The sequence below is a fragment of the Mus musculus genome, chromosome 3, assembly GCF_000001635.26.
Source record: "Mus musculus strain C57BL/6J chromosome 3, GRCm38.p6 C57BL/6J".
Taxonomy (NCBI): domain Eukaryota; kingdom Metazoa; phylum Chordata; class Mammalia; order Rodentia; family Muridae; genus Mus; species Mus musculus.
The window spans coordinates 135,495,009-135,518,026 of NC_000069.6; the positions used below are offsets into that span (position 1 = coordinate 135,495,009).

General features: G+C 44.0%; 1 protein-coding gene across 3 annotated transcripts in view; it reads left to right on the forward strand.

Moving 5' to 3' along the window:
* Nucleotides 1-23,018, forward strand: part of Manba (mannosidase, beta A, lysosomal) — an 85,794-nt gene that overhangs the window by 9,398 nt on the left and 53,378 nt on the right. For 2 of the 3 annotated variants that reach the window (XR_867210.3, NM_027288.3), the window contains exons 2-5: nucleotides 11,901-11,995; nucleotides 15,967-16,072; nucleotides 16,795-16,965; nucleotides 22,895-23,018. Coding sequence is in view for 1 of the 3 variants with exons in the window: in NM_027288.3 (NP_081564.3) it covers nucleotides 11,901-11,995; nucleotides 15,967-16,072; nucleotides 16,795-16,965; nucleotides 22,895-23,018 (496 nt within the window). In the remaining 2 variants the exon portion in view is untranslated. Of the gene's footprint in view, nucleotides 1-11,900; nucleotides 11,996-15,966; nucleotides 16,073-16,794; nucleotides 16,966-17,337; nucleotides 17,440-22,894 lie in introns of all 3 variants that reach the window. The other variant, XM_006500908.3, reaches the window with a different exon arrangement.

The following is a 23,018-nucleotide window of genomic DNA, read 5'->3' on the forward strand; positions in this document are numbered from 1 at the left end:
AAATATTGTAAGGGATAGAGTCATCTTTGGCATCATAGCCTCTATTCCCCCTCTTTGTTTTTGCAAGTATTGTTTCAAAATACGATGAGCTCTTTCAATAATGCCTTGGCTCTGTGGATTATAGGGCAATCCAGTAATATGTTTTACTTGCATTTGTTTGCAAAATTGACTAAATTTAGAAGAAGTATATGCAGGACCATTGTCTGTCTTCAGCACTAGGGGCTTGCCCCATGCAGCCCAAGCCTCTAAGCAGTGAGATATGACATGAACTGCCTTTTCCCCTGTCAAGGGAGAGGCATGTAGGACACCAGAACTGGTATCAATGGACACATGTACATATTGTAATTTACCAAAAGCTGGAATATGCGTGACGTCCATCTGCCACACATCTAGGGGTCGCAATCCGCGAGGATTAATGCCCACAGAAGGTGCATTAATAAATTTTACACATTTACCACACTGTAGGACAATATCTCAAGCTTCTGTTCATGTGAGCTTAAACTTCTGTCGCAGTGTAGAAGCAGGGACATGATAAAGTTGATGAAAATTCTTAGCACTTTCTATAGAACTTTGTGATAGGAAAACCATATCTCTGGTGGCTGAATCAGCAATTGCATTTCCCTTAACCATAGGTACAGGTAATCAACTCAGAACGAAAAGCTAGTAGCTATCAACAAGGCGGAGGTGCCACTGCTAACCCTGTGGCCACAGCGCCCTCACCGCAGTTCTCAAGTGAGATTGAACGCCTCAGGAGTCAGGGCTATTCCTACCAGGACATTCAGAAAGCTTTGGTCATTGCCCACAATAACATTGAGATGGCTAAAAACATCCTCCGGGAATTTGTTTCTATTTCTTCTCCTGCTCACGTAGCCACCTAGCGCATCTCTCCCTGCCATAGCTTCAGAGGACCCATGAGCCAGGCTCTTAATGTGTGATGGTATTGGTTTGTTTGGTAGACTAAGTGGGAAGGAAAATACTGTTCTATGGTTAATTGATGCTAGCACCTAACACTGGTCACTCCAAAGTGCTGTTTCTATAGGAATGTTGAATATGTTTTTGTTTTTTAAAGAAGTTTTAATTCTCTTAGTTACCTAATGACCGGTTTGAGATAGAGACCTTCATATACATACCGTGTCCTCCCCAGGACATAGCCTGTGGGAGTCGGTTGCCTTGATGCCAGGTGTAGGTCATGAATGTCCAGGGTGGTTTTCCAGCCCAAAACCATAGAGCTTTTAGGAAGCGTCAGTCATATATACTATTTAGATTTATAAAATAAACAGCTAGGACTTCTCTGTTTAGTCTTTCTTGCCAGTGGCTAACTTCAGCTTAGGAATTTCTCCCTTGAATAGGAGCCAGGTAATGATGTATGTGCTCTAATATGCTGAATATAAAAGGGATGCTCACGCATCAAAATACAATCTTGTATTTTCATCAAAATTTTAGATACTGGATGGTTAGTCAGTTTTAATATAACAAGGACAGTGACTAATTACACTTTCAATTGTTTCTCTTGAAGAGAGATTGTGACTAAAATGCTTGAAAAGTTATTATAATCACATATGTATAATTTATTTATTTATTTATTAATCAGAAATAAGAGAAATTCTTTAAGTTGTCTCTGCAAATAACTATCTTCTATGAAAAAACAGCTTGAGTAGTAAGTCTTAAACCCAAATAAATGTAAGGATCCTGAGTCTGTATCCTTTTAGGAGCTATCTGTAATCTTTATCAGTTAAAGCTTTATTTAAACCTCTATAACACAAAAGCAAATCCTGGGGGTCTTTTCCCGGCAACCCAGGACAATTTCTTAACTGCCCAAAAACAATCTTCTTAAAGGAATATTATTTTTTCTTATAAGTTGCATAAGCAATTGCAAGCTCTGAGATATAATATTGACTATGAATATACAACTTAAAAGTTTGATTGTTCAACATTTTTTTTGGGGGGGGGTTCGAGACAGGGTTTCTCTGTATAGCCCTGGCTGTCCTGGTGCTCACTTTGTAGACCAGGCTGGCCTCCGAACTCAGAAATCCGCCTGCCTCTGCCTCCCGAGTGCTGGGATTAAAGGCTGGATTAAAGATAATTTAATTATCTATGCTGAAACAGGAGGAAACTCAAAAGAATAAGCATGTGATTCAATTCACATATACTTTTCTCTCATATAAATGCTATTTTTCAAATCCAGTAAATGGGATGCATGCATGCATGAATTTACAAGCATGCATAAAATTAACTATCTTAGGATAATGATTATCAATTTTACTTAATACGATGGTATGCAATAGATCAAACATCAATATTCTGCAATAACCAAATTAATGGCTGTTTGGAACAAGGAAAAGACACATACATATAAGCAAACTCTGTACACTATAACTTTATATAAAGTAGGCAAGCCAAATCGCAATGTCTTGATAAATTTCACAACCTGATTGACTTTTCATAAACTTTAAATTTAAATTTTATTTAGAACAACATCTGGCTAGGTCTGTAACAAGGTTCTTTTAGCTAAAAGAAAGGGAGGGAGAGATGAAGTTCCAGGTGTCCCTAGTCCGGGTTTGCAAAACAAAAGAAGTGCCACACAAGTCGCGCTGAGGCTGCTCCCCTCCGAGCTCAGCCTCAATCCAAATGCAAACTTTTCTCAATCTGAACATTCTGCCAGTCCTGATTATCCCTATTTTGAAGTATCCTTAAAGACCTGTTTTCTTGTATTTGTTCATGTTGTTTAGAATGACTCCAACCCTGAGTTCCCAATTTTCTTTTTTTTTTTTTTTAAAGATTTATTTATTTATTTACTATATGTAAGTACACTGTAGCTGTCTTCAGACACACCAGAAGAGGGTATCAGATCTCATTACGGGTGGTTGTGAGCCACCATGTGGTTGCTGGGATTTGAACTTCGGACCTTCGGAAGAGCAGTCGGGTGCTCTTACCCACTGAGCCATCTCACCAGCCCCCTGAGTTCCCAATTTTAAGCTAACTTTCTGTTACAAGCAAAAGGCTGCCTGCCCCTTTAAGAGCTCCATTTGCAATCGACCCTCAGCAGGGCTTTTTCAGCTGTACTTGACTCCCAGCCACAGTGCTTATCACTTTCGCTGTGCAAATTGAGACTGCTTCAGTGTCTTTTTAAATGTCTCTGTGTGTGATGCCCATAGAAGCCAGAAGAGGGCATCGGATCCCCTGGAGCTGGAGTTACATGTGATTGTGAGCTGCCAGATGGGGGTGCTGGGAACCAAACTTGGGTCCTCTGGAAGAGCAGTGAGTGCTCTTTCTTAACCACTGAGCCATCTCTCCAGCCCCTGGGGTTTATGATTTTTAAACTCTAAACACTGAGTAACACCCATGCGTTTCTGAGGTCACCTGCCCACTTCCTGCCTTTTCGTTGCTCCCACTGGTTTTCTGCATCACTGTAACAAATACTTGAACTAATTACCTTGGAAACATGGGAGGCTCATTTGGCTCCTGGTTTTGTAAGGACTCAGTTTGGCTCACTTGACTTTGCTGGTTTTGGCCTGTGGTAACACATGGCATGCCGAGTGCGTGTGCGTGTGCGTGTGCATGTGTGTGTGTGTGTGTGTGCGTGTGTGTGTGTGTATGGCAGAGCTAGTAGCGTTCATCCAGGAGAGAGAGGCTAAAGGGAAGGAGGAGGCTTTGAGGGTCCTCTCTTTCTCTCCCTCTCTCCCTCTGACAGTGTTTTGCTATCTAGTCCAAGCAGCTCAACTCATTATGCCTGGCCTTTTACTCATGGCAATCCTCCTGCTTTAGCTTCTCTATTGCCAGGATTCTAGACACGTGCCACCACACACCGCTTTGATTTTCACCCCCCCCCCCCTCTCTCACACACACACACACACACAGTCGAATCTTATTCTGCAGTCCAGGCTGGCCTGGAGCTCACAGTGTAGCCTTGAACTTTGCTGTGATTTTCCTGCCTCAGCTTCCTAGTAGCTGAGATTGCAAATATGGATTGAGGCTGGAGGCTGTAAGTATGATAAGTAGGAGTTACAGATAACTTACACGTATGCGGTGTGGTTATCTCTTGGCTCTCAATGCACACTGACACTGGAATTTCCTGTGGTGTCCCTGGCATCGCCTAAGTCCTGGGTCATGAGTAAGCATGCCACATTTCCCTGGGTGAGTCACTGTTCCACTGGTTAACAGCTGTTTGACTTTGAGCCTCGGATTGTGTGTTAGTGAATGAGATAATAAGACCTGCCCAGCAGAGTCACAGACAGCGTCTTCTAGCTACTATTACTGTTGCTGAAAAGTTCATCTGACATAGAAGTGTAAGGTCTTAGAAACCCCACCTTTTGGGTTTTAGGTTTCTTCTACTATAAGTCCATACTCAGCAGCTTTGATTTTGATATTTGTTTGATCCTGTAGATATGAGTCCCTACCTTAAAGGCTGAAGTATATCAGCCTGTCCCTACCTTAAAGACTAGAGTATATCAGCCTGAGTCCTTACCTTAAAGGCTGGAGTATATCAGCCTGAGAACTCCAGGGCTTGTTTAGCAACTCAGCAGCTTGCCTGACTCTTTTTTGGTCATGAAAGACCCTAAACCGTTGTTCATGTTAAGCAGAACTCAAAGTTTTTTTTGTTTTGTTTTTGTTTTTTTAAGATTTTATTTATTTATTTATTTTATATATATGAGGAGTACACTGTAGGTCTTCAGACACACCAGAAGAGGGCATCGGATCCCATTACAGATGGTTGTGAGTCACCATGTGGTTGCTGGGAATTTAACTTGGGACATCTGGAAGAGCAGCCAGTGCTCTTAACTGCTGAGCCATCTCTCCAGCCCAGGACTCAAAGTTTTAATGTGGCTCAGAGCAGGTCAGCCAATCTGGAGCCAAATTAAGTGCTTGATTAGCATTAGAATAACTAATTATATATATATATATGTATATGTGTATTGAATACATGTATATACACACACATATATGTGTATAGACATATAACTATGTATAATCTAAGCCTCTGAAAATTTTTTCATAATACAGTCCCTTATTAAGAACCAAAAGTGATTTTTCCTTTACTGTTTTGTTTTAGCACACAGGCCCATTTGGTGCGGATGTGAGGGGAGACTTAAGTCTGCATTCTGCATGTGTATTTTTAAGACTTACTTTATTAAAGTTTTAAGTTGCACACTTACTTGTTTATTTTGTGTGAACGTGTGTGTGTGTGTGTGTGTGTGTGTGTGTGTGTGTGTGTGTGTGTATGTGTATGTACATGTGGGCACGCAGGCACCACGGTGCCTGTGTGGAGGTCAGAGGGCACCTGCAGGAGTTAACATTCAGCTCCTACCATGTTGGTTCTGGGGATTGGACTCAGGTGGCCCGGCCTGACAGCAGGTGCCTTTCCCAGCTGAGCATATCACTGCCCCGTTCTTTGTTTAATGAGCAGATTAAACTAACAGGTTTGCTGTGGCTCCCCTCCCACTCCCTCTCCCCCCTACACACACACACACACACACACACACACACACACACACACACACACACACACACACACACACACACACATTCCCGACCCCGCCGACTTGTTATATCACATGATATCACATGTATTCTTTACTCTTCCGTTGTCCCCTTCCTTAAAGCCTCTTTTCCCTCATGGGCCCCTTCCCAGCTTCCCCAGCTTCTACACACTTTCTCGCACATGCATCCACATATGTAAACATGAGGCCCTAGGATCTGCACGTGAAAGAAAACTTTCTGAGCCTGGCTTACCTCACCTGATGTTGTATTTCCCAGTGCCATGCATTTTGCTGCAAGTTTAGTTCTTCTTGAGAGTTGAGCAAAATTCTGTTGTGTATATTACCACATGTTAATGGTCAGTCCTCTGCTGACTGACATCTAGGCTGATTTAATCTCTTTGATGCTGTGAATTAAGGGGCAATAGATGTAGATGTGCAGAAGTGTGGTATATCCGGGTCAGCTGTGTTTACATTCTGAGAAGATGTCACAGTGGTCCCCACAGAGGCCACACCAATCACATCCTCACTAGCAAGGGCCGAGCACTTCTCATCCTCATATCCCCACCGGCATCTCTTTCTTCCACAATAGCTATACTGCTGATGTTCTAAAATTATTGGTTTTTTTTTAATTTTAAAAACTTATTCAAAGAAAGAGGAAAGGAGAGAGAGAGGAATGGGGAAGAGAGAGGAAAAGAGAGGGAGTGAGGGAGAGAGAGAAAGAAGAGAGAGAAGTGAATTTGAACATATGTGTGCCTAACCATGACATGCTGTCAGGGTCAGAGATCAAAGGTCAGTTCTCTCCTCCCACTGTAGATTCTGGGAACTGGCCTTAGGTTTTCCAGTTTGAGCAGGCAAGCTCTTTTCACCTACTGAGCCATCTTACCTCAAAGTACTTCTCATTTATGTCTGCATGGTTAATAAGGAGGCTAAACACTTCTAGAAACATTGTTAGTTGTTCATATTTCTTGTTTTGAGAACTCATTGGCAACTTGAAGTTTTGTTTTTTTTTTGTTTAATTTTTGTAGCTCTTTAGATATTCATCTATTAACTGCCCTCTGAAGTACAGCTGACAAAGGTTTCCTTCTTTTCTGTATGCTGTCTGCCCACTCTCTTCCGTTGCTGTGCATTTGCCTTTTAAAAACAAATTGGGTAACACTAGGTTCCTCTAGAGAGTTCAAGCAGAGAGAGCTTTATAGTAGGAACTTTCCTGGTGGCTCTGACCAAGAACCTGATATAAAGTAATTTAGGAGGATTTCTTTTGGAATTACAGTTTGTGAGAGTGGAGTCGATGGGTTAGGTGCGGGGCAGGTATGGCAGCATTTATGGGGCAGGAGTAGGGGTGGCTAAGCATCCCTTCACATGGGCTGGCCAGGACTCAGAGAGCAGAGAACACAGAGGCTGGTTGTCTTTCTCCTTTCCCTCTTTTGATTCAGGCTGCTGCAGACCATGGTGTGGTGCTGTTCACATCCAGGGTGGCTCTTCCCTTATAAACCCGCCCTGTTTGGGGTCTCTCTCACAGCTCCTTGAGTTTTGGAGTGTTCTTTCTTACATTTCTATTTCTCTCTGCCAGCTAGTGCACCAATGCAGCGTTTTCTGTAAGCTGCACAAGTCAGCGCCAGGCCCCATTGTGACCAGGTCTGTTGGGCTTGGTGTGCTGCTTCCAGAAACTCAGCTACTCTCTGCCATGTGTGTGTGAGCAGCGGCCCTCCGGGTTTTAGGATGAGCTCGGAACAGAGTGCTTGCAAGGTATTTATGGACACCGGAGAGCCAGGGTGTAGACAGCAGGACTACCACACAAAGTGACATTGGAGACTCTGCTCTCAAGCCATCATGGTTCAACTTTTCATTTGGTTCAGGCATGGGAGATTCTGGCATACAAAGTCTTGACACTGACACCTCAGAGGTCTATATCCTGGCCCTGTGTGACATCTGCTAGTGCCTGGAATGACAAGAGCCTTTCCATTGTGTTTGTAGCTAAATTCTGCCACCTTCCCTACTGTGCAATAAACCTTAAAAACTAGAGTTTTGTTTTGTTGTTGTTGTTGTTGTTTTAAAGAAAAGATTGGAATAGGGCTGACAAGATGGCTCAGTGGGCAAACATGATTTCTACCAAGGCTAACGACCTTAAGTCAATCCCTGAGACCCACATAGTGGGAGGAAAGAGTCGCTTCCTATACATTCTCCTCTGGCTCCATACGTGAGGCCTGGCACTTGGGTCCCCCTCCCCCATCAGTAAAATGGAAAAAAAAAGTTGGAATTGTATAAGTGGGAGAAACTAGCCTGTAAATTCTCTTCATGTGAGAAAACACATCTAGCATGATTGCCTTCTTGGGCTTCCCTCGTAGCTTCCTGCAAGGAACACAGACACAGGAAGGAGACCCAAGCCCTGCTGCCCCCGCTAGCCCTGGGGTGCAGTGTGTTGACGTCCTTGGCTGAGCTGCCCTCGAAGCTTGCTAGTCTTTTTCTTTCATGATATTTTTAACCATCTTGGTTTAAGTCCACAGTGCGGAGTTATAAATAGGGCTGAGTGAAGACATTTGGGCAAGTTAATAACTGGGCTTCTCTTCCAGCCTGAGTTCTTAAATATTTATTCTGTGTTTCTTCACCGGGGCGGCTCAGAGCAGCAGAAAGGGAAGCAAGGTAGTTGGGACTTCCACACACCAGTTGACAGCGTCTCACCCCGAAGCACAACTTAAAATACAAATCTGTTTCGTAGCTTTAAAGCTCACCTTACTCTCTCCCGAGGTGGCTTATCAAGCTACCCTAGTTAGGAACGATGTGTGGCAGGTTGAAACCTTGATGGCAGTGTACTCCCCTGGAGTCATTATGATGCTGCTTCATGGGTGGGAAGCCTGGACAGCTGCCCAGATGGTCACTACCAGTCAAACACGGCCATTCCACTCTCATTGCAGAGGATCATGGACAACACTGGCTTTTTCTTCTACTCCTGGAGTTACTGCCCTCCAGGAGATGACATCCAGCTCTATCTTAGGGGTTCTGTTGCTGTGATGAAACACCATGACCAAAGCAACTTGGGGAGGGAAGGGTTTATTTTTTGACTATGCTTCAGTATTACAGCTTACCATCCAAGGAAGTCAGGTCCGGGACTCAAACGGGGCAGGAACCTGGAGCCGGAGCTGAATCAGAGGCCTTGGAGAAGTGCTGCTGACTGACTTGCTCAACGTGCCTTGCTCAGCCTGCTTTATCATAGAACCCAGGACCAACAGCTCTGACCCATTTCCACCCACAATGGGTTAGGCCTTCTCCCACTAACCACTAAGAAATAATAAGAAAATGCCTTACAACCTAGTCTTATAGAGCTGTCTTCTCCATTGTGACTCCTTCCTTCTTGTTTGTTTTATTTTTATTTATTTATTTGTTTGTTTATTTTTGGTTTTTTGAGACAGGGTTTCTCTCTGTAGTCATGGCTGTTCTGGAACGCACTCTGTAGACCAGGCTGGTCTCAAACTCAGAAATCTGCCTGCCTCTGCCTCCCAAGTGCTGGGATTAAAGGCGTGCGCCACCACTGCCCGGATTGTTTTATTTTATTTTATTTTATTTATTTTTTTTAAGATTTATTTATTTATTTTATGTAAGTACACTGTAGCTGTCTTCAGACACTCCAGAAGAGGGCGTCAGATCTTGTTACAGATGGTTGTGAGCCACCATGTGGTTGCTGGGATTTGAACTCCGGACCTTCGGAAGAGCAGTCGGGTGCTCTTACCCACTGAGCCATCTCACCAGCCCTGTTTTATTTTTTGAGACAGTCTTACCTAGTATCTCTGGATGCCCTGGGACTCATGTAGACCAGGCTAGCCTCAAACTCAGAGGTGCACTGGCATCTGCCTCCCAAGTACTCTGATTAAAGGTGTACAGCACCACACCTGGCTGAAGTTCCCTCCTTTCAGATGACTCTAGCTTGTGTCAAGTTGACATAAAGTCGTCAGCACACACATCCTGAGTCACAGTCTACTGGAACTGAAGCAGAAGTGTAGAAGGAGGAATGCCACTTAACTGGTTTGCTCCTCGTGTCTCTCCCAGCCTACTTTCTCATATAAGCAGGACCACCTGTCTAGGGATAGCACCGCCCACAGTGGGCTCAGTGCTCCCACATCAATCATTAATCAAGACAGTACCCCACAGACCTTCCTAACGGCCTCTCCGATAGAGGCATTTCCTCATTTGTGATCCCTTCTTCCTAGCTATGACTAAGTTTGTGTGAGTTTATGTGTACCACCCATCTCCAGGAACCTACAGAGGCTAGAAGAGGGCTGGAGATACAGGTGGTTGTGAGCTGCCTGATGTGGCTACTGGGAACCAAACTTGGGTCCTCTGCAAGAGTACTAAGAACTATTAACCGAGTTCAAGGCCAGCCTGGTCTACAGAGTGAGTTCCAGGACAGCCAGGGCTACACAGAGAAACCCTGTCTCAAAAAACAAAATAAAACAAACAAACAAAAACTATTAACTGTTGAGTCTTCTCTCTAGCACCAGTGGAATAGGTCTCAAAGGGAAAAAATTGGTGCTACAGCAACTGATTGGCTTGGATAATAGATTTATATAAATCATTCCTCTTTGTATTATAGTCGGGGTCACTGTGACTTTGCTATCGGCTATGTCAACAGCCCAGGAGGGCTACAAAGCTTGGCTCCTTGTCCTTTAAAAAAACGGATAGATTTAATTTTTTTATTTTATTTGCATTAGTGTTTAGTGTGTGCCCAGTGCCCAGGGAGGCTGGAAGAGGACCTTGGATCCCTTGGAAATGGAATTACAGATGATTGTGAGCCACCAGTTGAATGCTGGGAATCATATCCTGGTCCCCCGAAAAAAAAAAAAAAAACCAAGTGCTCTTAGCTGTTGGGCTACTTTCCAGGCATTGTTCCATTCAGCTTTTACGATGTTGCTGGGGAATCAAACTGAGATCTTTAGACCTTTGCAACAGTGCTTTGCCTGTTGGTCCATATCCACAACTCCTAGTAAGTCTGTCAGCGCTTGGCCCTTGACTGGCTGCCACACAGAATCAAGCCCACGGGCTGCAGTTTGCTAACATGGATAATCCAGGAAAGCTGGATCCTATGAGTGTGGCAGTGAGTGTACTTACTGCCTGTGTGGTCTCTACTCAGCCCCCAGCAGCGCTCACTTAGAAAGCGTAGTGAAAAGTAGGTTGGAAATGCTTAAGGTCTCCAAGGAATGGGAGTTTCTGCTGAACTTTGGGCAGTAGAGGGCAGGAGATGTGCTGCCCCCTGGAGGCTATCCGGGGTAGTGGAAGCAAAGAGCAAGAACTGGGCCCTGGGAGAGAAAGGAAACGTGTCCCAGGGCGGTCAGATTTTATTTACTGCCAGGACTTTGGAGGTTCTATGTTTGGCTTAAAAGAGGCAGCCAGAGTCTCTTGGAGACCGTTCAGTGGGTGAAGGCGCTTGCTGCCAGGCCTGATGGCTGAGTTCAGTTCTCGGACGCCACACAACGGAAACGCAGAACTGATTCTCCCACCGAGTCCTCTGACCACCCACATAGGTGCTGTGGAGTGTTGCCCTGCTAATTAAGGTCAAAGTCTACCATTGTCCAGATAGCCTTCTGAGCTCTCACAAAATGGTGGACTCTCTTTACCAGCAGGGCTTCTCCTTCTCTGACCTTCTCCGGAGAGTTCAACCCCCACCCCGGTCCCCCATCTCCCCTCTATCTGTGGAATGTCTTTGGTTAGATTACAGGTTCAGCTTCCTTTCTCCTGATAAGAACTGGATCGGCAAGCACCTGAGATTCCTGGGATGCCTCTCTAGGCTAATGAGGCGGCTCAGTTTAGCCTTCAGCCAATGACCTTTGTCCATCCTGGATTTTCCTACTCCTTTCCCCTAAACTATCTAACCATTGATTCACCCCTAAAAACGTTGGTCTGTCTCCCTAAAACTGATCCTGGAATGACTTCATTTTCTTTTGTACTCACAGGCCATCCAATACCCTGTTCAACCACTCTGCCCACTTCGTCCACGTGGGCCGATGGCCGATGGCCCTGGGGAGAAGGGAGACCCACGGTGGTGCATGCCTGAGCACTCTCACACATATAAACAAATATATAATAAAAAACAATCAATACAAAGGGAGCCGGTATCTATCTCCGGACACGTTCTCTGATAATGAGTATTATTTGTACCGCAGAGCTCTTTCATTTCACGCATACTGTTGGGAATTTTCTCCCACATCCTCGTCGTTTTACAGCACTGGGCACTGTTCTCGGGGCCTTGCATATCCCACCACTGGGCCGTATCTGCAGCCTCTGATCCACAGCCCACATTCTCAGTGTTAATCGTCTGACTTTCCTAGGCCAAGAGTTCATTAATTTTTAGGTGATCAATAGTCATTGTTTGTTACCTATTTCAATTGTTTATTTTTAGCATATTTGGCTACCATGTTTATCTTGTACCAACAGGATCCTTACTACAGATTTAATGACCTGAACTATAGATGGATTTCCTTAGATAACTGGACCTACAGCACGGAATTTAAAATCCCCTTTAATCTCAGGTATGTATATTTTTATATATACTATACTAATATACTACATCCATATATACTATATATACTATGTCCATATATACTATAGTATATATACTATGCCCATAGATACTATGTACTATATAGTATATTATAGGGCTGGCAAGATGGCTCAGTGGTTAAGAGCGCCGACTGCTCTTCCAAAGGTCCTGAGTTCAAATCCCAGCAACCATGTGGTGGCTCACAACCATCCATAATGAAATCTGATGCCCTCTTCTGGAGTATCTGAAGACAGCTACAGTGTACTTACATTAAATAAATTTTTTTAAAAGTATATTATATATACTATATTATGTATACTATGTGCTATATACTGTATTATGACAAGATTTTCATTTATGCTTTATGTCTGCTTAGGTTGTATATCAATCAGAGTTAAATCAGATTAGACTTTTGTGTTATCGAAGTGACTGTGTAATTTATTTTTCATTTTATATGTGAGGATGGGGCCACTGCTCATCAGTCATGACATTGCGTTTTAGGGAATAATTGCTCTAGTGGTTATACTGAAGTCACCTAAATCCCATTTTATATAAATGCCCTGGACTTCCCCAGTGTCTTGGAGAATGTATTGATGTATTGATCAGCAGTACTTTTTGTGAAGTTATTCTGTGTGTGTGCATGTGTGTGTGCGTGTGTGTATGTATGTGTGTGGCCAAAGGAGAAATGCCAGGCGATTTAATCAATTACTGTCCACTTTGCTTTTTGTTTCTCTGAACTTTGAGCTCTCCAATTTTGCTAGACTGGTCAATGAGTCGCAAGGGTCCTCCTGTCTCTGCCTCCCCCGTTCTGGGCTTGCCGGCAAGTGCTGCTGTGCCTGTGCCCATCGTTTATGTTGGTCTGTAAATTGTGCTCAAATTCTTCTGCTTCCATGGCAAGCGAGCACCTTACTGACCAAGTTATCTTCACAGGCTCCCTCGCCACCACAGTGCTTGTGTGTGTGTGTATATGTGTGTGTGTGTGTGTGTGTGTGTGTGTGTGTGTGGTGTGTGTGTGTGTGTGTGTGTGTGGTGTGTGTGTGTGTTGTGTGTGTGTGTATGTGTGTATGTGTGTGTGTGTGTGTGTGTGTGTGTGTGTGTGTGTGTGTGTACGGGGATGGTACTAGGATCTGAGCCTAGAGCCTTAGGCATTGAAGCACGTTTCCCCCATCTACAGTGTTGTTAGTGCTATACAACCATTGATACTGTCAATCCCGAGATTCTCTGGAGAAAAACCAATTCCACCATTTTGGGCCAAATTTGAAGCAAGCTTTATTAAATATTAAGTACTGACTAAGAGATGGACTTTGGTCAAGGCCATTCCTGGAATTTCCAAGCTGAATGGCCCTGAGACACTGTTGCAGGGGTTTATAAAGACAAACCCATAGGCCACCATACTTTCCCATGAGGCTTTTGTTATAAGAACTACAACTCCCAGCATTCCAGGAGGTTACTTGGTCCTTGGGCAGGGGAAGCTTACAGGTTAATTTTGGTAATACAAAACTATGACCTTAACCTTACTCATGTGGCCATAAAGAAAACTACAAGTATTGCTTTCAGCAGTGTTCTGTTATCATAAGAAAATATTTCTAGGCGAAGCAGACTGTAAGCAAGTATACAAGCCACCATTATTACTAAATTTGAACAATTTTCTTGTGTATGATTTTTTTTGTTATATTACTTATTATCGCTTTAAAATCTAAAGCCACAGGATAGGGTAAAGAGCCCGTTTAGTGTGCATAAGACCCTGGGTTCAACCCTCAGTGTTGAAAATGAAGCCAGAATATTACGATCAATATATTAGGAGAACCATGCCACATGGTAGTCCAAGTGGTGGTGCAAGCTACTGCGTGTCAGGCTTTTCTTTCCAGATAATGCTTAAAATATTTCTCACAAGAATCCTGTCTCCCACTACATAGTGAGTTCCAGGTTACTCTGGGCTCCCTGAGACTGTCTTAAAACAAAACAAAAGAAAAACAAATAGCACAAAAATCCCAGACAAAATCCCATTTCCCTTTGAACATAGCACATCCCAAATCCAGCCAGCTGACATCCCTACTCAAGTAGCTTACATCCCAATAGCCCATTGCTCTTCTTCATGTAACACAGGTGCCTCTTCCCAAGCTTGTGCCAAGGGATGTGGATTTGCCGCCTCGATCTTTCTCCACTGCCTTCTCCCATTATGTCTAAGTTTGCCTGGCATTTCTCTTAGTAGAGCCTCCTCACGTTCCGGTTTTGACTTTACCCAGAAACTGCAGAATCCAGTGTCTTGGGTTTGCCTTTTAGTCTCTGATGGTGTGAGAAAACATTACTTGCTTTTCCTCAGGAAGAGAAAGCCTGTTTCATGGCTTCATAAAGGAAATACTGGCTTCACTGCGTACCTGTGACACTGGCCCCACCACCCCTGGCCCTGCCATGGACCCCCAACTTGTTCAATTTCTCCTTCTCAGCAACTCAGCCCAAATGATGTGTCTGAATAAAGAGTCTGTCTTTAAAGTAATTGACACTATTAGGGCTTTGTATGGTGGGGTGGCATGGTTCTCTGAGACCCAGACTCTTCTACTTATCTTAACAAAAACAATTTTATTGAACTCTGATCTTTATAACATGAAATTTGCTTAATTTAAAGAACAATTCCATGGCTTTTAGTATATTCAGAGTTTGGCAGTCATCACCATTATCCTGTTTTTTTTTTTTTTTGGTTTTTGTTTGTTTGTTTGTTTTGTTTCAACTTGATGCATACCGGAGTTATCTAAGGGAGAACCACAATTGAGAACCACAATTTCTTTCTCTCTCTCATTCTCTCTTTCTTTCTTTAGTTTTTTGAGGCAAGGTTTTTATTTGTTATAGCCCTGGCTGTCCTGGATTCAATTTGTAGACCAGGCTGGCCTTGAACTTACAGAGGTCTGCCTTACTCTGCCTCCCTGCTAGGATCAAAAATCATGCGCTATCACAGGTAGATGTGGTGTAAGAAAATGTAGGACACTTTCATATATGTATATATATATATGAAGCAGCGTTCTTCTAAGGCGTCTGCTTCCACTCCTGCCTCCAGAGCCTGCCTTCGCTTCCCTCACTGGTGGAGAGTGACCTAAATTGTAAACTGAGATTACCCCTGCTTCCCCAAGTCACTTTTAGTCATGGCATTTTTTTTTTTGTCTCAGCAATAGAAGCCCTAATTAAATCAGCCATCATCAGTTACTCATTAGTTATCATTTCCCGTTCCCATTCACTGTTCCTATCCCAGCCTAGACAGTCAGTAACTAACTCACTTTCCATCTGTAGATGGGATGTAGCACTGCTAACTGATGGAGCACATTAGAGACATTGGTCCTTTATCAAGGCTTCCTTTGATTAAACAACCACAGTACAGCAGTGTTCATCATGATTTAGTTCCTTGTTACTGATGAAAAATATTCACTTCTTTGACTTCTTATTCACTTCTTTCCTATTCTCTTCTTTCTTACACGGTGAGCCTCCGCTAGCCCTTGCCCAGTAGATCAAGAAGTTTCTGTTTGAGTCCTGTGTATTGTGGGCTTGAATGCCATCCAGAGTACAAACTTCAAATTCCAGGTTGTTCCTTGTAAGGCTGAGCAAAGTACCGAGCACAGGATTCTCCATCATTGACACTAGGTCATGGTTAATGTGTTATCTAAGATTCAATAGCTTTGACAAATGTTTTCTGGGTTATCTAAGAACTCTGGAATAACTGGGAGAATCAACTCATTTGGAAATTATAATTTGTGCTCTTGATTTTATGGCAAAGCTCTGACAGCCACATCATAGGACTGGATCACTCAAAGAAATTATTACAGCTAATGTCAAACTGATACTCCTGAAATTTGATGGCCTTAAGGTTAAGGGTGTATAGTTTCCTGTGGAATCTTTACTTTGTTAGTTCTTAACTGATGACAAAGAGACTTACATGGGTTAATGTTTTAAAAATCTTTTGTTGTCTCTTAGTGAATGGCAGAAGGTAAAGTTGATCTTTGATGGAGTTGACACGGTTGCAGAAATCCTGTTCAACAATGTCACCATTGGGAAGACAGACAACATGTTCACTGGATACGTGAGTACAGGGCTCCAGACTCACAAGAGCTGGCCTTTATGTTCGTGAACCGGGAAGGATCGTTGTGTAATTTGCCATACGTCAAGGTCAAGGCCTTTGAAACACTGGTAAATGACCGGGCTTCTCAGGTGCCCCGTTTGAAGGCTGTTAGGGGCAGTGCCAGTCCCATGGTGGTTCTGTGGGCCTCGAGGAAGGAAATTACAGCTCCAGCTTGGCTGTTCACTCCTCAGTGGTCTGGTGATCCAAGTCCGTGGGAAATGACAAGTGACAGACAATTTTAAAAGGAAATCTGTTCTGAAATTGTGCTTCCCTTCTGTTTCAAGGGTGTGCTTTGGAAAGCAAAACTCACTGATGACTTAGAAATACACACCGTGTGTTTCAGTGGGTCAGGTTGTTATATAGTGTCTAGGAATCTTTGGCAGCTCAAGGCCATGTGTACAGGTCGTTCCAGGGATGAAGATACTTTCTGTTCTGCATAGTTCTCTAGGGCCGTATTCCTGTAAAAATAGGAGAAGCCTAGGAATCTGTGCTTGGACAGGAGATTGGAGGTGTAACTAAAGGCGTCCATTAAGTTCTCTTTCAGAGGGATTCCTTCTGTTAATGAAACTAGCTCTAGACATGGCTGTAGTGTGTATCTTTCATGTAGTCTACCTTTATCTAAAATGTTATACACAAGACTAGGTCTTCCTAATGGAGCTGTGTTTCCTTCCTCTGTCCTGCAGAGCTTTGACGTCACCAACGTAGTCAAAGACGTGAACTCCTTAAAGCTGCAGTTCCGGTCAGCAGTGCAGTATGCAGAGTGTCAGAGCAAGGCTCACACTAGCTACCGGGTGCCCCCAGAGTGCCCCCCGGTGGAGCAGAAGGGTGAATGTCACGTCAACTTCATCCGAAAGGTAATGAATGTTCGTTCGCTCAAGTGTGTGTGGGCTGCAGCGTTGTGGCTGGCAGACTTGAAGGCTTGAAAACAAGATTTTCTGAATTTTTGTGGTGGATTCTCATTCTTCTAGGTTTTCTTCCTGGAGCGTGTTTTAGAATTTAGGTTCACACACACACACACACACACACACACACACTGTGGATAACAGAACTTGATGTTATATCCTAGGTTAGCCTAGAACTTACTATGTTGTTAAAAGCGGCGGTCTCCTGCTTTAGCCTCCCAAGCCTTGGGATTACTTATATGAACAACTGCTAATAATAATATTATTAATAATATGGGGAGCTGCTAATAGGACTTTATAAATTATTATATTTTTTTCGGGCAGGGACTCCTCTAGCCCTGGTGGGTTTCAAACTTGCTATGTATCCAAGGATGACCTCCAATTTCCAATCCATCCCCCACCTCTCTACAGAGTGCTGAGTTTAAGGTATGCACAATCTTGCTTGCTTTTATAAGGCCCTAAGGATGAAACCCAAGGCTCTGTGCATGTTAGGCAGAGCCCTGAGATAATTCTTCCAACTGCGTGACAGTCCCATCTCTATAAGTTATTTTATAGCATTGATATTTATCAAAGCTGTTACCAGTCGTGAAAACTTACTAGTGAGTCTTGTGACTAGCAACCTGCTTGAAAGAAATATATTTTCAGCTGGGTGTGGTGGTGCACACTTTAGCTCTAGTACTTGGGAGGCACAGGCAGGTAGATCTCTGTGAGTTGGAGACCAGCCTGATCTGCAGAGTGAGTTCCAGGACAGCCAGAACTACATAGAGAAACATCCTATCACCCCCACTCCCAACCACCAAACAAACAAACAAAAAAAAAAAAAAAGAAAAAAAGAAAAAATTTTTTCCTGAGATATTCTCATATTTTACTGCTAGAACCTTAAAATATAGAATGGGAAGGTATGATCCACAGATGATTTTTCTTTGAGGCTTATTCTGTTCTACGGTACTTGAACATATACTAATGCATGATTATTGTATTATAACTGTATGTAACATTTAGGTTTGGTTGGTTGGTTTCTGTTTCTGTTTCTGTTTTTTGAGACAGTGGCTCACTATGTAGCCCCGGCTAGCCTAGAACTCATCATATAGACCAGGCTGGCTTTGAACTCACAGGGATCTTCCTGCCTCTGATTCCAAAGTTCTGGAAGACATTTTAGCTTTTAAGAAGAAAATGTTACTCTTCTTCTCCCCTGCCTTCCCCCGCCCCGCCTCCCCGCCCCCGCCCCCTTCTCGGACTGGTCCTGCTTGCAAATGTTACTTTCTTCATCAAGTGTTTGACCCTTCTAAAGTCTCTACATCTCTGCTTCCTCCTCTGCTCAGCACATTAGTCGCCTCTATCTTTTCTACTTCCCTCCTCCCTTCTTGTCCGTCACTTCTCATCACCATGGTAACACGCTGAGTTGTACAGATTGGGGGTTGGCGGAGCATCTCTTTTGATTTTCAGTTTCAAAGGTACTCAGTCCTTGCTCTCTGGCTCTGCGCCTGTGGTGAGGTGGAACAGCAAGGTAGAAGGGAGTGCGGGACAAAGCTGCTTACCTCGTGGCGCCCCGGAAGCAGAGGGATACGGAGGGAGTGACTGAGATAGGGTGTACCCTCAAGGGCACGCCATCAGTGATCTGTTTACTCCAACTGGATCCCACATTCTAGTTCCTGCCAATTTCCAAGACAACCTTTATTCTTTGCCTCTGGGTCCAGTCACTTCTTGCACAGCACGTTGCCCTAGTCACCTAGCCGGTATTCCCACAACTCCATTTGCCTTCTTTCAAGTAATTATCCACGGAGCAGTTGGCATGGTCTCTTCGGACAAAAATGCCCCCAGCATCCCTATCCTTAAAACAGAAACTGGGACTTCTGCGTCCATATGTACTGAGGTAGGGGCTGATAAGACTAGATATGCTTTTCAAAGTTCATAATTTTTATCTTTCAACAGCTTGGCACCATCAGGAGGCTAATGTCCCAAGCTCCTAGCTCAGTCTTCGCCCCACCTCCTCCCGTTGGAGCAGGCTGCATCCTGATGACATTTGCACAAGCATTTCCTCTGATAGAGGCCTTCCACTTCCTTTCCCTAACTCAAGGTGGAAGAAAGAGGCTTCCTTGCGAGAGATGCCTGACTGTTTGGTCCTGTGTATGAAACCTGGGGCCTTGTGTATAGAAGCAAGCGCTCCCCTGCTGAGCCACATCCTCAGCTTAAAAGTTTTTGTGTTCCAGCGCTGTGCGTTGATGTACCCCAGCCCGAGTCACAGGGCGTCACAGGTACTTTCTGAATCAGTGAACGAACATCCTCGTTGGCTGAGGGAATTAAGTGATCTGAAGCTTGGTGTGGTGTTGAATATTTTGTTCTCTCCTTGCTGCTGTCTTACCTGGGGTTATCATTGCTGCAATGAAACACCGTGACCACAACCATCCTGGGGAGGGAGGGGTTGATTTTACTCACAGTCCCATGTAACAGTTCATCATCAAAAGCAGTGAGGGCAGGAATCCAAGCAGGGTGGGAGGCAGGAGCGGATGCAGAGGCTGTGGAGGGTGCTGCTTATTGGCTTGCTCCTCATGGCTTGCTCAACCTGTTTTTTTGTAGAACCCAGGACCACAAGCCCAGGGATGGAACTGCCCACAATGGGCTGGGCCGGCTCACATAATCACTAATTAAGAAAATGCCCTGCTTTCTTGCCTGTATAGCTCAATCTTTGTTTGTTTGTTTGTTTGTTTTTTAAGACGGGTTTCTCTGTGTAGCCCTGGCTGTCCTGGAACTCACTCTGTAGACCAGGCTGGCCTCGAACTCAGAGATGCACCTGCCTCTGCCTTCCAAGTGCTGGGATTAAAGGCGTGTGCCACCACTGCCTGGCCTGATGAGTCTGTTGCTTTTGTGTACATGATGTCAGGGATAACCACTCAGGGACCCCTTCCTGGGAAAGTGAATCCTCCCTCTCTCCACAGTCACTTGAAGGCGGTTGTCTTTTGCTTAGGGGTAGGACCCTGTGAAAATGTCCCCACTCATTTGGTCTTTCATTGTCCGGGTCTTGTTTAGGGAGCCATATTGTCACTGTTGAGGTTTCATGGGTACGGGGGTCCCAGCAGTCCCAGCAGACTTGCAGATCTTCCGGCTCTTTCAAATTGGCCACCACCTCTTCCTTAATATCTCCTGGGCCCGGGTGCAGGAGCCGTGCTGTGGCTGTCCTCATTGTGCCTGGGAATTCTGGTGATCTCTGTATTTTGACTAGTTGTAGTTTTCTGAGGTGGTCTCTGTCTGCTGCAAAAGACAAGTTTCCTTGGTGAGGGGTGAGAGGCACACTTTCATTTTTCTCTGTAGTAGAAACGTACTTATCTTCTTCTGACATAAATACAAAGTGAAGGAAGCCATTCTTGGGTGAGAGCAGTGCGGCTGGATCCCCAGTACACACACCCACATCCCCTGTACACACACCCACATCCCCTGTACACACACCCACATTGCCGCCCCCCTCCCCCTACACACACTGGCATCCCCTCGCTCAGAGGGCGTCTTTTCCAACTCAACTTTTCAAAGCTGAACTCACAGTGTCATAGATTTTTAATCTTGAAAAATTTTTTATTCTTAAGAAGTAAAGAAAATTTTCTGTTTGATGGGACTTTAAAAAAATTCTGGGTTTTTTTTGTTTGTTTGTTTGTTTTAAGTTAAACTTTCAGATTAGCACACAAAGGTTTCATTTTGGCAGTGTGTACACCAGTGGCTTTCTGGTTTGCACTCCGTGTTCCCTTCCCCACGGGTCTCACTGGATCCCCAGCCTGGCCCTGGCTGGTCCCCTCCCCAACTAGCTGGTCCCCTCCCTTTCTTTTTCTATCACTTGGATTCCATTACTCTTTCTTTTCCTCCCGTTTCCTTGAGAAGTTGATTGTCAGAGAATCATTTCTTGGTAGTTGAATCTGAACCTTTGTAACTTCATAATTGGATTTTTTTTTTTTTTTTTAGTGTCCTGGTTCTCAGACAGGTAGTTGGCAGACAAGATCATGTCTCTCAGATAGCTACTCCAGTCAGAGTCTGAAGTCTGAAGTGATTGTTTGTGGGTTTATGTGTATCTCTCTCTCTCTCTGTCTCTCTCTCTGCGTCTTTCTCTCTGTCTCTGTCTCTCTCTGTGCACCTGGTACTCTTTTTTTTTTTTCCTTTCAGTATAACCTTGGCTATCTTGGAACTCATTATGTGCCCCAGACTGGCCTAGAACTTGCAGACCTTCATTTCTGCCTCTTGAGTGCTAGGATTAAAGGCAAATGCCACCATCGGTTTGTATTTGGTACTCCTAAACGAGGACTTTTGAGTTCATACTTAATGAGGTAGGGAATAAGGCTAGTTTTTTTTTTTTTACATGTTAATAATATCTTTATCTTTCAATGAGCCTACTCATTCATCGAGTTGTCATGTTTAATACAGGAGTGGTTAGGCATCGCAGTGTTTTGGAGAACTTCAGAGAGAGAGAGAGAGAGAGAGAGAGAGAGAGAGAGTAAACATTTGCAGGGTGTGGTGGCCACTGCTTGTAGTCCTGAAAGCCCAGGACTAGGGGTAGCCTTGGTTTCATAGTGACAATTGAAAAGCAAAACACAAAACAAACAAGCAAACAATAAATAGCAGTGCTCTGACATAGTAGGTTTTTGAAGAATGAATGTGAAACAAGGCATAACTAGATTTTCTGTTCTTCTTGATAAATTTAACCATGGCACTAAAGTGGGCATTTTTGGTTATAATAATCATAATAGCCATCACCATCTGTATAGCAAATGACAGTAATAATAATGTACAGCAAACTAAGTCTGCATTTCTCAGCCTACGTACAGTTTGGTTGGGCACCTGTCGCTCGGGGCGTTTTAATCAAGCCATCACCTCAGCCTGACTGGGGCTGACAAGAGCTCTGAGCTCACCATGGCTGTTGAGAAATTTTAGATCTATTGTCCAAGTCTCTCACTCAGGCCTCCCACAGCGCTGCTCCAGGACACAGCAGCTGGCTCCTCTCTTGGCCAAGAGAGAGCACGGGACAGGGCCCCAAGCAGAAGGGGCCCTTCTTCTATAATCTAATTTTGGAAATGACATCACCTCTGCCATATTCTATTCATAGGAAGTGGCTCTCTTTATCTAGCACATGCGCAAGGTTGGTGAGCACAAGAGAGCACGGACGCCAGAAGGGAGACTCTGAGCTCATGCACACACACACACACACACACACACACACACACACACACATGCTTGACACCCAAACACAATTAGTTAGGGGCTGAACTGTGTTCCCCAAACTTACACGTTGAAGTTGCAACACTCCCTCTACTCAAGTGTTTTAGAATGTAACTGTGACTGGATTTGGAGTCCTGATCAAGGTGACTAAGTTAAGCAAGGTGTTTAGAGTAAAGAAATGTGGACAGCAGTGGAAGGGATGAGGAGGCATTGGCTCCCATTGGCTGGTGCACGAGGAAAGACAAAGGGAGCCATCTATCTGCAAACACATTTCAGTGGGTGAAGCCCCACCCCCTCCAGTCTAGCGTTTTGCTATGGCATCATTAGTAAACTGCTGTACGCGTGTATATATAATATTTTAAAGATAGAATCTTGCCTTTTTTACTAACTTTTCTTTTTTTTTTATTTAAAAGGTTTATTTATTATTATTATATATAAGTACATTGTAGGTGTCTTCAGACACACCAGAAGAGGGTGTCAGATCTCAATACAGATGGTTGTGAGCCACCATGTGGTTGCTGGGATTTGAACTCAGGACCTTCGGAAGAACAGTCAGTGCTCTTACCCGCTGAGCTATCTCTCCTGCCCCCTTTTACTAACTTTTCATTTAGCATGTATCATAGTGTCTTCGTACACACATATCTTATCCTTTGCCTACTTCTCCTTTTCTCCCCTGAAATTCCAGGCACAGTGTTCCTTCAGCTGGGACTGGGGCCCTTCCTTCCCCTCTCAGGGAATCTGGAAAGATGTTAGAATCGAAGCCTATAACATTGCTCATCTGGATTACCTCACGTTTTTGCCAGTATATG